This window comes from Cynoglossus semilaevis, chromosome 1 (assembly GCF_000523025.1).
Source record: "Cynoglossus semilaevis isolate Cse_v1.0 chromosome 1, Cse_v1.0, whole genome shotgun sequence".
Taxonomy (NCBI): domain Eukaryota; kingdom Metazoa; phylum Chordata; class Actinopteri; order Pleuronectiformes; family Cynoglossidae; genus Cynoglossus; species Cynoglossus semilaevis.
The window spans coordinates 18,015,296-18,030,278 of NC_024307.1; the positions used below are offsets into that span (position 1 = coordinate 18,015,296).

Consider the following 14,983-nt stretch of genomic DNA (forward strand, 5'->3'; position numbering starts at 1 on the left):
TCAATAACAATTATCATAAAACATCTTGACATAAACAAAGGCTTGTCAATTAAGAGTTAATAAAAAAAAAACTCTTGGCCTTTTAAATCCTGTCTTTGTACCATGTTTAGCCCGCGGGCCAGACTTTGTACATGTTCCTTTTTTAAACGCGACAGTTGAAGTCACGTCGACCAACGAGTCTTTTATGACTCCTTTTATTGCCTCAGAGTTGGGAGACTGTCTGTTGGATGAGCTCAGCCTCCTGTCTGTGGAGTTCTGTTACAGACGCCGTGAAAGTGGCTTTTCCAGTGTGGATGAGAGGCAGAAGTCAGGGGTTTGATGTCAGTCCAGCAGTGTGACAATGTTGCACTGAAGTTTCTTAATGTTCACCAACACCAGTAACTTATAAATTGTCGGAGAACAATTTTTATTCCCCCCGATTTCTCTCCATCCACATTGACAGCTCCATGCTGAGACTACAATGACAACACATAAAACTGTAATTTCACTGTAAACATTCACTACAGTTCCTGACCTTCACATGTTCTCTATTCTTCCCTCATAAATGTCAACGACCTCCACGGTTCGTCTTTTATTGAACTAATGTTGGAACACACGTAGGGCAATCAACGTGACGGCCAAACAATCACAGGACACCTGCAGTAAGTGATTTCAACCACAGGGGGATGAAGTTATTCTTTTGTGCTTCAGAAGTTAAAATCTTCATCTAATCCTATTTAGCAAATAAACACACAATAATTTCAATACAGTATTTTAATCTAAAAAAAACAAAAACTTTTTTTTAATATAATCTTGTCTCTCACTAGCTTCGTTAACTTTCTTTTTTTTTTTTAATGGAAAACTAACTAACTAACTATAAAACTTTTTTTTAATATAATCTTGTCTAGCTTCTAGCACTAGCTTCGTTAACTTTTTTTTTTTTTTAATGGAAAACAACTAATTTTTGCAATTAACCCAGTGAGAGTTTTGGTGCGTTTGAGTAACTTCCAGCTATTTCTTAGCTAACTTTTAGCTTCATGTAAGGACACTTTTGTTTTGCTATAATTTTGACTGGCTTCCGTGATATTGAAGATTAGCTAACATTAAGCCATTTGCTTCAGTTTTGCTTCTGGTTTTCAGTAAAACTTCATTTTTTAAGGATATTTTTAAATCTTCCGTCTGTTTCTGCTTCATACTTTTCCAGTCATCCATTCATTTAGAACTTGGTTCTCACCGATGATGGCTAAAAAGATGTCCACGCAAAACAAGTGACCAAGTGTGTGTGTGTGTATGTTGAATGTGTGTGTACAAAGACCCTGAAACTGGACCTTGGTATGTTGTCACTGTAAGTGTGCCAAATCAGCGATTAAGTGGGCTCCCTCAGAGACAGGCGTGCAGCTGAGTGACATCCAGGAACAGCTGTGTGTAAAACTATCCGCTCTCCAGCGCTCTGCACAGAACCCCGGTTCCACCGAGCAGCAGGACTAGACCTGATGATAGTCCACACACTAGCACCACTGTGTGTGCTGCTGGGGTTACAGTAAAGGAGGTCCAACTGTACCTGAGGTCTGCAGGAAGTTCTAATGCTGGGCGTCCTGGGTGTAAGTTACACAGTACTGGAACAATACAGAGAAACCGGACTGGTACTGATTTCAAGGATAGTCTTTAAACTCCCTCCATTATAGAGTGGAATGGAATATGCCAAAAAAAACAAACAAACACTTTGTTCCTTTAAAAATAAGTCCCTAGTACTGTACAGGTGAACTGTATGAAGCATTATCACAGTGGATCTCCAACTTTTTCTACTCTTTACCACCTCAGAGAACACTGATCTCTCTGAGAACCACCATGATGACCAACATTAGAATATACTGTAGCAGCAGAGGCCTTCACTGTTAGCTTCCACCACAGGAGAGAGGTTTACAAAGAGGTTTAGGTTTAAATGTTATGTAATTATTGTGCATGATATGTTTCACACTTATTCAACTAAAAATGTAAATGTGAAAATATGTATTTTCCCCACATACCACTAGAGAGCAATCACGTACCACTTGTGGTACACGTACCACAGTTTGAGAACCACTGCATTATCACATTAGTCTTAGACCAAGTTTGTCCCAGTTTTCTGTCATAGGGTAACAGCAGTCTACAACTTGACCCCAAACAGTAAAGTTGGGTGTGTGGTCCAGGTCTGGTCCAGGTCTGGTCCAGGTCTGGTCCAGGTCTGGTCCAGGTCTGGTCCAGGTCTGGTCCAGGTCTGGTCCAGGTCTGGTCCAGGTCTGGTCCAGGTCTGGTCCAGGTCTGGTCCAGGTCTGGTCCAGGTCTGTTTGTTATTCGGATCAGACTTTTCTGTCCCACAAATGAACCAAAACCTAATTTCACCCATGTGTTATTTGAAAAATCCTGAGGAAAAAAGTCTGAATTTAAAAACTAAAAATATTCTGCTGACATCATGTTTGGGTCCAGATCCAGTCTCTGGAAATGACTGGTGTCTGGATGGAAGGATGAAATGCAGCTGTTTGAGTCCTGCCAGGCTCTTACATGGTCGTTGGGTCGGTGTTTCCCATATCAGAGCAGAAGGTGAAGAGGAGGAAGAGGAGAGGAGGAGGAAAAGGCCAAGTAAAACAGGAGTCTGGATTACAGGGCTGGATTACAGATTTAATCCAGTGATTGAACGTCTGTGAAGCTTCTCTGCTCTGTCAACTCGTTTCTTGTTGTAAACGTACTTTTTGAATACTCTCCATCGCGGTGGTTAAACGGTGTAGACAGACCTATTCTGAAGTTTTCAGTTGTAGGAGTTGGTTGGTTCAGTAGGGTAGAAGAGAGGGGAGGAGGAACAAGAAGGAGCAAAGAGGGGGCAATAAGTAGGGGAGGAGGGGAGGAGGAAAGGGTCCACCAATGTAAACACCTCTGAAACAGAAACATCCATTTAGCAGTGAACCCCCTCCTCCATCAGCAGTGAATGGAGCACTTCAGTGGGTGGAGGAAGTTCCAGTGAGGAGCAGGATGTTCTCCTCAGGACGCACTCAAGACAGGCTGAGAGCCAAGCTCCTCAGCGCGCACGCACACACACACACACACACACAGTCGGTGTCCAGCTCAGCCCTCCCACCCAGGCTGAGTGGCTTCAGAACATCACCCTCCTAACGGCCTTCCACTGAGCCTCTGCCAGCGAGGCAGTGGAGGAGAAGAAAGGGAGGAGGAGGAGATGTTGGAGGAGGAGGAGGGCACGGAGCTCCTTTCAGCAAACAAAGAGAGAGTGGTAAAGACTTTCCATGATTAAAGAGCGTTTAAGTCGCCATGAGGGGCTCATTTATTCACGGTGTGACAGGAGCAACAGGAGCAGAGGCAGAACTAACCAACAGAGCTGTAACTGCTGCGGGGCAGAGCACAGCTACCACTGCACCACGGTCTGAGCTTTGACTTCTCCTTCTCTCACTGCACCTCTAATCAAAGTCACCAAAGAGTGCAGTCTCTGTGATAACCTTTTACAGACATTAACCTCTGGTTTTGGGACTCGAACTGAGCAAACAGCTCATTCTGAAACACATCGACTTCCAGCAGGAGAACCACGCAGCAAACATGAGTACACACTGTCACAGCGTTACAACAGCGCTGACCTGAGCTCTCGTTGGTAGAAGCTGATGAAGTGGTCCACACGTCGGTACATGTACACAGAGTACTGACTAGAGCAGGAGCAGGAGTCGATAAAACCAAAGGCTTCAGATGTTAAAATCCTAACTCCTGATCAAACACCATTAAAACCACGTGTTCTTCAACTGTGTTCATCATTTTGTTGTTAATGGAAAATGAAAATGAAAAGGACTCACGTTTGGTTGTCAACAGGGAACAGGAAGCCCAGAACACACAGGTCACACACACACACACACACACACTGAGGTGAAGCAGGTGAACAGAGCTGAGCTCAGAGGATGATCAGCTGATGACACTCAGCTGTGACAGGACAGAGGAGTCAGTGTAGACTGTCTGTGATTGGTCCACATCTCCATATGTTTCTTCACATGATGAGACAGTGAGTTGGCCTTTATGTATGTTTTCTTGGGATAAACATTTTAATTCCCTGGACTAAACTAATTTGTTTTTACCAAGATGAGCAAAATATTTTTAATCTTCCATTAATTATCCTTAGGTACATGGTATTTCTGTTGCTAACACAGGGCTATAAGGATAACTGTATAAAGAAAGACCAACAGTTAGAGCTGGGAATTGAACCAAAGACCTTCATACTGTGAGGCGAGACCACTGACCACCCTGCCGATGTATGGTCCACTGGAGAACTATTACAATCTTAAGTCTCTGGCACAAATGCAGCAAAGTTGTTTTGAGAGATTTAAGCTAACTTTTGACTTTGACTTCTGTTGGACAAACAGTCACCTGCACATGACCTTTCTTTAATGAGCTCTAATTTCTTCGTAGCATCCCTACTAACGTTTTCTCTCTGTGTCCCCGCACTTCTGTGTTTTGTTTTCTGGTCCACATCTTGAGTAAATTTAGTTCCAGCCACAGTTTGTAGAGAAATGTGAGCCGCGTGGTGACAGAACTCAGAGCAAACAGACCTGAGACGTGGTCAGGTCAGACAAACTGTTGCGACTCTGTGTTTACGCTGCTGTGTCGCAGTCTCTTCTCATTCAAATGAACCTCCAAACTTTTATTTTCACAGTACTAAAAAAAAACCTTTTGTTTTTTTTCCTACACCCGATGTTGTGTAAATAAAGTCTCTCAGTGTGGGGTGTGTGTGACTAGAGCAGCTAAAATCAGGAACCATAACAAGAAACAGTACCAGCTGGTGTGAATGGTACTACTGCAGTTTTCCCCCCAGTGTTTGGAGACGTGTTAATTTGACAAAAGTAAAACAGACACTTGATGTTAGAAAGAGCACGTCATTTTAAAAGTGATAACAGTGAACAGTGATACAGAGGGTGAAGGTTCCAGAAGGTTTCAAAGAAAAAAGAAAAAAAAAACAAGAATGAAAGAACAAAATGTCCAAAGGAAATAAAACAGAGAAACAGAAAATAAAGAATACATGTTCTAAGACCAGCAGAGTCTGAGGAACATCTACGTGACTACATCATCATCATCATCATCATCACTGACATTTATTATCATTATCACCTACAGTATCTCTAGGTCTTTGACTGACGGACATTGAATAAAAACACTCTCACCATAGGGAAAGTTTTTTTCATTTTTTTTTCAGGCATGTAGGAATAAATAAACCAAAGTGTTTCGTCAGATCCAACTTTTACACAAGTGCCTTTATTTATGTCTCCTCTGTTCACGCAGCAAAAACAAACAAACAGAAAAACCTTATAGTAACAATAATCATTCTTTTAAAATGTGATCAAAAAAATCACTTCATCTCATTTTTTGTTTTCTTTTTTGCAGGCACTTCATCAATTTGGGCCAGAATTTTCAGAAACAGAAAAACAGAAACAAAATAAGAGACACATCTGAAGGCCTCATTACTGTCTATGAATTACTGACACTATCTCCTAGTGCTGATCCGTCAGAGTTAAACCCATATTTGACTGGTTTAAGTACTTCAGATTGTGGGGAGTTGCTTTTTAAGGTAGTTTATAGATAGTTTATAGACACTGAAGTAAAAGCAGAGACACAGTCAGGCAGATCAGCTAATAATATTTAGTTCAGAACATTTTAAATTTCAAATATTGAGAATAAAAAAATTGTTTTTTAGTTTTCAGAGGATTTCAACAGGTGGTCATTTTTTACAGTGTAGCAGCGAATTTCTCTTTAATGCCACTTTAAACATCGTCATCCCTTTTTCTCCGCTGCGACCATGAAAAAACCCCAAAACACTTTCATCTGTCAATCCCATGATCCTCTGCTGCAGTCGACAGTGCAGAGATGAGGAAAGTAGAACAAAATTAAGACTTGATTAATTTGGCACTTTATTTTCTGAACAAACGCCCCCTCATACTTCAGACTGATATAAATGGATTTATATAAAGATTTATTTTTAGGTTCTAAACTTTTTTTTTTTTTTTTTTTTTTACTTTTTGCAGTGTGACGCTCAGTTCACACAACGTACCTTCATTTCAGTTTTAATACTAAAGAGCAGCGATGGAAGCTCAAGCCTCGGGGCAGGACTCAGGTTTTAGTGCTTGGACTGGAGCAGGTGACCAACGTTTGGATCCAGGACTGACCCACGGTCCCTGTCTGGACCTGACCCTGTCATCGTTCTGTCAGAAGACAGGAGAGCGCAAAGCCTTCAGAGAAACACACCCACCTCTGTGTGTGTGTGTGTATCTATGCATGGATGTTTGTTAGTTTACAGTACTGTGCAAAAGATTTAGGCAGGTGACTACGTTTTCTCTCCTACTTTTTTTAGTGGAGCCTTAAGTTTTTCAGGAATTTAAGGCATTTTTTTAAATATAATTTCTTCTCACTAAAGTGCTAAATAAGCCAGAATTGGTAGGTACATTGTAATATTATTAATTCCTTTTCCACTCATAAACAAGACATTCAACATTTTCCAGATTCCAGGAATTTGTATTTTAGTTTTAGAAAGTTTGGGATTAGAAATTCATGTGTAATTTTTTTTGCCCTGCACCCTGAACAGGTAGCTGCCTTAAGGAGCTAGTCATCAGTGTCTTATAGTCTGTGTTTACTTTTTAATACACTTACTGTTGAATGTACAAAATAAAATAAAATAATATGTATATATATATGACAGACGTTTGCACAGTATTGTATTTAAATGTATTCATAAACTAAATTCAGATGTGAAAGTATTTGATTTTTCTTGGCACATGTAAACTTTAGGAATTAAAAGAGGTTTTTTTTTTTTCAATTATAACCAGCAGCTGAGTTTCTCTGGAGGATTCTTTCTATTCACAGTTGTTGTTTTTTTGTAATTTTTTTTAAGCTCTCTCTGTCTTTAAGTCCTGCAGTCACACTGTCAAGGCCTCTCTGGTCTGTTCTCTCCAAACGCTGCAGTTTTTCTTGCCCAGCAAGAGTTCGATCGTTGCTTTGATATTGCAAACGTTAAAAAGACAATGCAGGCTCAGTGAAACCAGCGTCCACCGGCCGTGCTCTCCAAAATCCACCTTACATTCTCATTTTTCTAAATCTGTAAACAAAGCAAAAATCAAAGGTGGATGAAAAAAAACTCTAAAAATTTGTGGGGAAAAAAAAACGTTTTTTGTAAAATAAGTTAAAAAAACAAAAACAAATTAAAGTTGAAATAAACATCTTTGCGTACAGTACTAAAATCCTAAACTAGAGCTTTTTTTTTATCGTACTTAAGAACCATGTGTTAAGTCTATAAATATCTTTACAAATATACACGTTAATTATTTTAATAAACCTTTGTTTCTGTATCACTTTAAAGGATTAAATGTTTTACACGCTCATGACAGTGTCTTCTAGACTGTGATGCTTCCATCCTAGAACAATATTTAAAAACTGTTTTTTTTTTTTTTTTCCCAAATATCATACATATTTGCATTCATATTTACAACGTATCACTTTTCTAAATACATAAAAACCTCCACGTACTTATGACTGAAATGACCCTGAAACTTCACTGAGGAACTGCTTCCATATTGATAACAGAGAGTTTGATGGGATGGTAAAAACATGTCCGTAGAGGAAACATGGAGGAAAATCCTTGAACGTGGAGGCGACTCTATCCCAGCGATTCTGTTTGTAAAGACAATCTGATCTGTTCTGCCCCGGCTCCCATGATGAACTACACCTTCGTCTCCTCCTCCACTCGGATCTCTCGTCCTCCACTTCCCTACTTTCCCTTCCTTATTTGTTCCAGTAGGCACGGAATGGTTTGTCCGTAACAAAAGACTGGCCCGAGTACAAAAATATAATTTCATTTGTGAAAAGAGGAAAAAGCAAATAATCCTTCAATGTTTGGAGAGAGTCGCTGAGGAAGAAGGAGGAAGAGAAGCTAATACGGAGATGATTCCGACCCAGAGTTTGATTGTGGAAGTATTGCATGCCGAGTTGTGAATTTCCACATCAGGAGCTCTGGTCACTGAGAGGTGATTTGTTAATTTGATCATTAGTCACAGATTTCGGCTCCAGGTCCATGCTGTCCTCTGTCCAGAGCCAACCGTTCCTCCTCCTTATGTCCTAATGACTCCGTTACTGGGAAGCTGTTTGGGAAGACAGGGCTCGTCAGGCAGCGGGTCGTGAGCGAACACCGAGTCATCTCCTGAGGAGCAGGTGCTGTTGGAGTCCTGACAGGTGGGCGAGTACTGCTCAAAGGGCACCGACAGGTCCAGGTACTCCTGTCAGAGGAGAGGTCAGAGGTCAGAGGTCAGACCCAGGCGTCACTTCCTATCACTGCTCCAGGTGATTTTGATAAACAGGAGAAAAATACGTCTAACTCTGCAAGAGGGTTCATTGTTTGATCGACCTTGAAAAACCCTCAAGGTTGAACACCTTCTGTTCTTAGTTATAATAAAACAATAAAATAATAAATAAAAATGTAGTTTATTTAAATATATAAAAAATGTTTTTGTGCAATTAAGTCTAACCTTCAGTCAGCACAATCCTCAACGTAGAGACCTTTTCTAAAATAAAAATACTGCTATTAAAACTAAAGTTAAACAACTCTAAACAGACAAGGTTGTGTTCAGCCACGTGATTGGCTGGCAGCAGGAGTGTGTACTGTGTTTAAGTACACACTGAAGTAATCCCATTGTATTTTACTGGTTTCTTTTCGCAAATAAAAGTTAGTCTCGGCAGATTTCCTCTTTTTCAAGGGCGAGTACGGCTGAGATGGCAGCGACAGGTCCAGGTACTCCTGTCAGAGGAGAGGTCAGAGGTCAGAGGTCAGACCCAGGCGTCACTTCCTATCACTGCTCCAGGTGATTTTGATAAACAGGAGAAAAATACGTCTAACTCTGCAAGAGGGTTCATTGTTTGATCGACCTTGAAAAACCCTCAAGGTTGAACACCTTCTGTTCTTAGTTATAATAAAACAATAAAATAATAAATAAAAATGTAGTTTATTTAAATATATAAAAAATGTTTTTGTGCAATTAAGTCTAACCTTCAGTCAGCACAATCCTCAACGTAGAGACCTTTTCTAAAATAAAAATATTGCTATTAAAACTAAAGTTAAACAACTCTAAACAGACAAGGTTGTGTTCAGCCACGTGATTGGCTGACAGCAGGAGTGTGTGTTTAAGTACACACTGAAGTAATCCCATTGTATTTTACTGGTTTCTTTTCGCAAATAAAAGTTAGTCTCGGCAGATTTCCTCTTTTTCAAGCTGGACAAAGACTTACATCAGTGGAGGTCATGGATAAAACCCGGTCATGATCTTCTACCAGCTGTCTGAAGGTCGGTCTCTGTGAAGGCACCGCGTGCCAACACTCTCTCATGATCATGTACCTGAAAAAGGAAAAGGCAAATATTTTTAAGAGTTCTGTTTATATTTAAATAGTCTTGACCTTTGGTGAATTAGAAACAGACACATCATTCAGAGCTAAAGTCTATCGTTTGCTGCTGGATCACTCACAGTTCGTGGGTACAGTTGGCAGGTTTGTCCATGCGATGGCCCTCCTTCAGCAGCTTGAACAGTTCTTCCACTGGGATTCCTGGGTAAGGAGAACCTCCCAGTGTGAAGATCTCCCACAGCAACACGCCATAGGACCACCTAAAAGACACAGCCATAATGAACCCAGATCCTGGTGAAACCACACTCTTGTCTGTAGCTGTCACAATTCTCAAAGAATATTTTTTCCCCTTTTCTTCAGAAAGAACAATCAACGATCGAAGAACTTATTGATCTTCAATCAGCGCTGTCATTGTCTGAGACAGTGGAGTCAATATGAGTTTCCATCAAACCAGGACGGAGACAAGTGGGAAGTGGTGGAGGGAGAGATCGCACTGATGAGATTATTGACAAGAATTAAAGAGTTTCCATTTGTCTCCTCAGCTGCCGCTCTGGAGAAACAAGATGGAGACAAGAAGAAGGACTCATGGAGAGACAGAGTGGGATGGAGGCAGATGATCCACCGTGGGGGGGTAGAAAATGAAATAGATGAATGACCGACGAGACGAGGACAAATCTGTAAGTTAATAGAAAATATTTCTGCATCTGACTTCTGTTCTTTTTACACTTTCTGCAGCAGCTTTTGTAAAACACATGTATTTTTCCTAAGAGGTTTCTCTTCTATAAAGGAATGAGTGAAAGTAATCAGATATTGGTCCTGCTCTCAGTGTTGTTCAGAGCTGCTTCTGAGTCAGAATCAGAGCTGCAGCAGCTCTTCACAGAGGCTAACCTGATTAGCCACGCTCCGGTCTGCAGGCTGGAAAACAGACGCTGGACGGGACTGAGAAACAGAGAGACTGAGAGAGAGAGACACAGACCGAGGGCAAGAGAGAGAGAGAGAGAGAGAAGGGAGTGTGAAGACAACACTTGTGAGAGAAGACGACTCTCCATCTCAAGTGGTCTCTGACTCATTATCATCGCTGCGTGATTCTCCTGTGTGGGGTCGGAGCAGGTTCAGACCCAGGTTCAGGTTCTGACTGCATATGAAATGATCAGAAAAATCCTCGGAGACTTTGTTTGTATTCAGCTGCTGCTGTCAACGCAAGCTGAATATTCACGGCTTATTGAGCCTCTAAAAGGTGGAGGTAATGAAGGTGTAAACAGAGAGACGACAGGACGAGACAGCTGTGGAATGACAATGAAGATCGATGACATCACTGCAGTCAGGTGTTTGGAATGACATGATGGAAGGAAGATGGAGGAAAAGGAAACGTGGGACTGACGCAGAAGACGCTCTGCTGTATGTCTCTGATTCTTAAACACTTTCTCCAATCACCATGAAGACTGGACTTGTTTCATTAACCACCCACTGCTCCACTGACACCCATCAAAGTCCAGCAGCCAGTTATCCAATCAGGGTCAGGGTCCGACTGTGGTCTGAGACAAACAGCTGATTGTGAATGGACCGGTCATCTGGGACCAAAGGTCAGGTTTTAGTCAATGACACGTCAATAAAACTAGATAGTTGACCACAGATTTGAGAACATTTTAGAGGACGATCAGCTTTACTGCTGCTTCAGAGACATCGGTACTGATGTCGGTACTGATCTACAGTGTTACACCAAAGTTCCACCAAGTTCTCTGTATCGTCTTGTCTCTGTTTTCTTCCCAGTGGATCTGTCAATCCTGGTACTTCCTGGTACTTCCTGGTACTTCCTGGTACTAACTTGGACAGTAGCTCTACAACTTCTTACAGGTTTGATACCATTTCAGAGGTAATTTTCCTCCTCCGTGATTTTCAGGAGTAAAAAATATGAAATGTTTTTGTCTGATGAGGTGATGAATGAAAAACTGTTTCTCCACCGAGATCAGAACCAGTTCTGACTGTGTGAGCTGCTCCTACTGCCAGCTCTGTGTCAGCTGGAATAATTGGTGACGTCAGCCAAGCCTGTGTGTGGGCTGCTGCTGCTGCTGCTCCACATGCTGGTACACACATACAAACACACACACACACACACACACTCTGATTCTGACTACAGTCATTAAGAATAAAACCACACACGGTCAGAAGTCCGAGTCCCGAGGAACTACTGTACGAAGAGAGGAGCAGGAGGAGGCGCAGCAGAAGGAGGAAGAGGAGGAGGAGGAGGAGGAGGAGGAGAAGGTTTGGACTCCTTAATCCAGACCTGCTGAAATAACAGAGCAGCTGAATGTGCTCGCAGCCTGTTCCAGTCTGCTCTCATCTCACATCTGATCCATGTTGACAAAGTTCCATATTTGGACTGAACCACTGTGGCTGAGACCCAGAGTCTGGAGAGAGGCTGGAACCAGAGCTGTGTTTGTGTACCAGGAACCATTTCTTCATCAGTAAAAATGGTCTTTGTGTACTATATGTGTCTCCAATCTGGTCAGATGTCCAAGGAAGCCGCGTCTAAACTGCTGTGTGAAAACAGTTCCACCAAGGTTCCAGTGTCTCTGGGCTCAGGCTTGTGTGGAAGCAAATCGTCCAAACAGTACCAGGACTTTCTGGTGGTGGCAGTGTCCATCGTTTACAGACCGACCTCAGATAACATAGACTGGACTGACTGGAGTAAGGTTTGAAAAGATACAAAGTAAAGTTCCTGGTACTGCCCCTCACCTATGCAATCACAACCCTGATAGTTCACAGAACTACTCCTAGTGCTACTTACTGAAGTAAATACTTCAGATACCAGTGTTCTGTGAGTGGACAAACAGAGCGCAGGAACATCTTGGATGATTCCACTGACCCTCTTCTCTGCTCCTGCTGGATTAGTTCTGATAAAACAACAGTTCCGTGGCGGGGGTGCCGTTGTGTTTGGAGACTAAAGAACAAACGCTCTGAGGAATGTGGAGCCACTGAAACAGCAGAGCTTCAGGATTACAGAGAGATGACAGTGAGCTGCAGGAATCTGCAGAGGGAAACGCTTCACTTCCATATTCACACGCACACACTCCCAGTTTGATGCTAACGCACAGCGTCATTATTTTTCAACAGGCGGATTCCTCCGCTCACACACACACACACCAACATGCACAGACGTGGAATGTGGGAATGTTTGGGTTTGAGTGTGAACTTACACGTCACTCTGGTGAGTGTAGACCCGGTCGAACAGTGCCTCTGGTGCCATCCACTTCACAGGCAGACGACCCTGCAACAACAGAACCGATTCAGTGCACGACTGTACTGACCGACAGCGGCCCGGCCGCAGGTAGCTACAGCTCGGCTAAAAGGTTTGATAAACATGCTGTATACACGGCCACTTGAACCAGTGTCGTCACACTCACATTGGTGGTCTTTTTGTAGTAGTCTATATTGTGCACGTCTCTGGCCAAGCCAAAGTCTGCGATCTTCATCACGTTGTCCTCTGTGACCAGAACGTTCCTCGCTGCTAGGTCTCTGTGGATACACTGAGGAACACCAGGACGGAACACGTCAACGACAACACAAACACACAGACACTGACGTTTGACTCTAATGGGAAATGTCGTGTTTCTGGATCATTTAAGCTTCTACTTAGAAACAAAATCATGTTGAAAAATTAACAAAAAGATTATTTTGACTTTTTATCCTTAAAACATGATGATTTAAAACTTTAAGTCGTTATTCCATATTCTCATCTTGGATTTTTTTTTTACGTACATTTTTTACTTCATATTTTTTGTACTTCGGTACAAATATATTTTCCCCTGTATATACTGCATGTGTTTATATGTTCTCTAAAATGCATTAATATCTTTGATTGGTTCATGTCTTCCTGCTGCAGTGGTAGTAGTACGTGAATTTCCTTCACAGAATTATATTATATTTTCCCTTATTATATAAGCCATAACTGACACGTATCCAATAAAAACAAAAATATTTCACCGTCTAAATCTACAATCTACTAATGAACTGTAATCCAGCACAATCAGAGGCCTGACTCAGCATCAGGGCCAGGGCCAGTTCACAGAGTTGACTGAGCAGCTGACCTTCTGTGAGGCCAGGTACTCCATGCCCCGGGCCACCTGATAAGCACAGGACACCAGGTCTTTGAAGGTGAGCTGCTCATCTGGGATTTTACAGGTGTCGAAGGAGTAGTCCATCCCAGGAGGCCTCCTCGCCCTCAGGTACTCCCTCAGGTTCCCTTTGGAGGCGTACTCCACCAGGACGTACAGAGGGCCTGGGTGTGAAAACAGAACAGATCAGTAAGACTCTGGTTGGTCCACGACTCTGTGGGACGGAACCATCTGCACTCTGCTCTCACCGTCCTGGGTGCACGCTCCGAGGAGGTTGATGATGTTTTTGTGTTTTCCAATCATTTTCATCATCTCCATCTCTGACACCAGGTCGGACAGATCTTTGTCTGTGGCATCATCTGGTCAGAACAGAGAGGGAGGAGAGAAAAACGTGTCAAACACTGGAAGCAAGAAATAGAGGAGATAAATATGACAAGACAGAAATAAAACAAAGAAGTTACCAGATAAAGCAGAGATAAGAACAATATGAGCAAAGACACACATACAGTACAGGCTAGCTCACAAATGGATGATAACACTAATGGTGAGGAAGATGATGATGAAGCTCATCCACTGACCCTTCAGCATTTTCACAGCAACAGTTAATGGTTTGTTGGGTTTCTCCTTGTCGACGCCCACGGCCTCGGCCATCACCACCTGACCAAAGCAGCCTTCACCCAGAGGTTTACCCAGAGTCAACCTGGGAACACAAACCAACCAGATCAGAACCAATCAGAGAGTCCCAACCGTGGTGGGAGGGCGGAGTCCAAACAGTCCCTCTTACCTGGTCCGTGGAAACTCCCACTTTGGGTCTGAGGGCAGCTCCAGCTCCGACACGTTGGCCAACATGGGCCCGTCACTGGAGGACAGACGTGCGATCCGGACCAGAGGGGTGTTGGAATTCATGGAGGAGTTGGAATCCAGTGACACCTGCTTGGGTGCAGAAGAAAAGAAAATGTTATAGACTCTGAAGAAGAAGATGAAAAAGTGATGAGGTCAGTTCACAGAGAAGGGGAGAGGAAGAGGAAGTAATGATGTTTGAATCTTTTCATCTCACAAAGATCAACCAAATGTGTTTTTTCATGAATCCTGAGAGCGGTTGAAGGTTAATGAAAGAGAAATAACTCAGATGTGACCACTGAAAAAGTAAATATTTGATGAACTTTCTTTGTAGCAACAAACGACAGCGAACATCAGCCATGTGAGGAGCAGCGACGCAGTTTCTCTGAAAAATAAGACTCGTTCTGACACCAGCGGCTGCTTTGACAAAAAGCTGAGCCTCAGGCTGTAACCAAGACGATTGAGTGAGGGGGAGGAGGCAGGAGGTGAGGAGGGGGAGGGACGAACGTCCGTATCCATCAGCCGCCTTCATTTTCTGATCCGTGCTCCCACTGTCACCGGGCCCTGTGGGCTCTGGGAGCTCAGAACCATTTATCCAACTCCTGCTGCGGGGGCCGAGCAGAGGTGGGGGGGGGTGGGTAATAGGG

At 42.7% G+C, this 14,983-nt stretch overlaps 1 protein-coding gene across 8 annotated transcripts in view; it reads right to left on the reverse strand.

Annotated features, from left to right (window-relative positions):
* Positions 1-7,446: 7,446 nt before the first annotated feature.
* fgfr3 (fibroblast growth factor receptor 3) overlaps positions 7,447-14,983 on the reverse strand; it is a 74,016-nt gene continuing 66,479 nt past the window's right edge. For 6 of the 8 annotated variants that reach the window (XM_025055499.1, XM_025055492.1, XM_025055495.1 and 3 more), the window contains 9 exons: positions 14,281-14,426; positions 14,075-14,196; positions 13,745-13,855; positions 13,470-13,660; positions 12,786-12,908; positions 12,579-12,649; positions 9,504-9,641; positions 9,271-9,376; positions 7,447-8,264 (listed from right to left, as the gene is read on the reverse strand). In XM_025055499.1, coding sequence (XP_024911267.1) covers positions 8,100-8,264; positions 9,271-9,376; positions 9,504-9,641; positions 12,579-12,649; positions 12,786-12,908; positions 13,470-13,660; positions 13,745-13,855; positions 14,075-14,196; positions 14,281-14,426 — 1,173 coding nt within the window. In that variant the 3' untranslated portion in view covers positions 7,447-8,099. Of the gene's footprint in view, positions 8,265-9,270; positions 9,377-9,503; positions 9,642-12,578; positions 12,650-12,785; positions 12,909-13,469; positions 13,661-13,744; positions 13,856-14,074; positions 14,197-14,280; positions 14,430-14,983 lie in introns of all 8 variants that reach the window. The other 2 variants (XM_025055513.1, XM_025055503.1) reach the window with 1 other exon arrangement.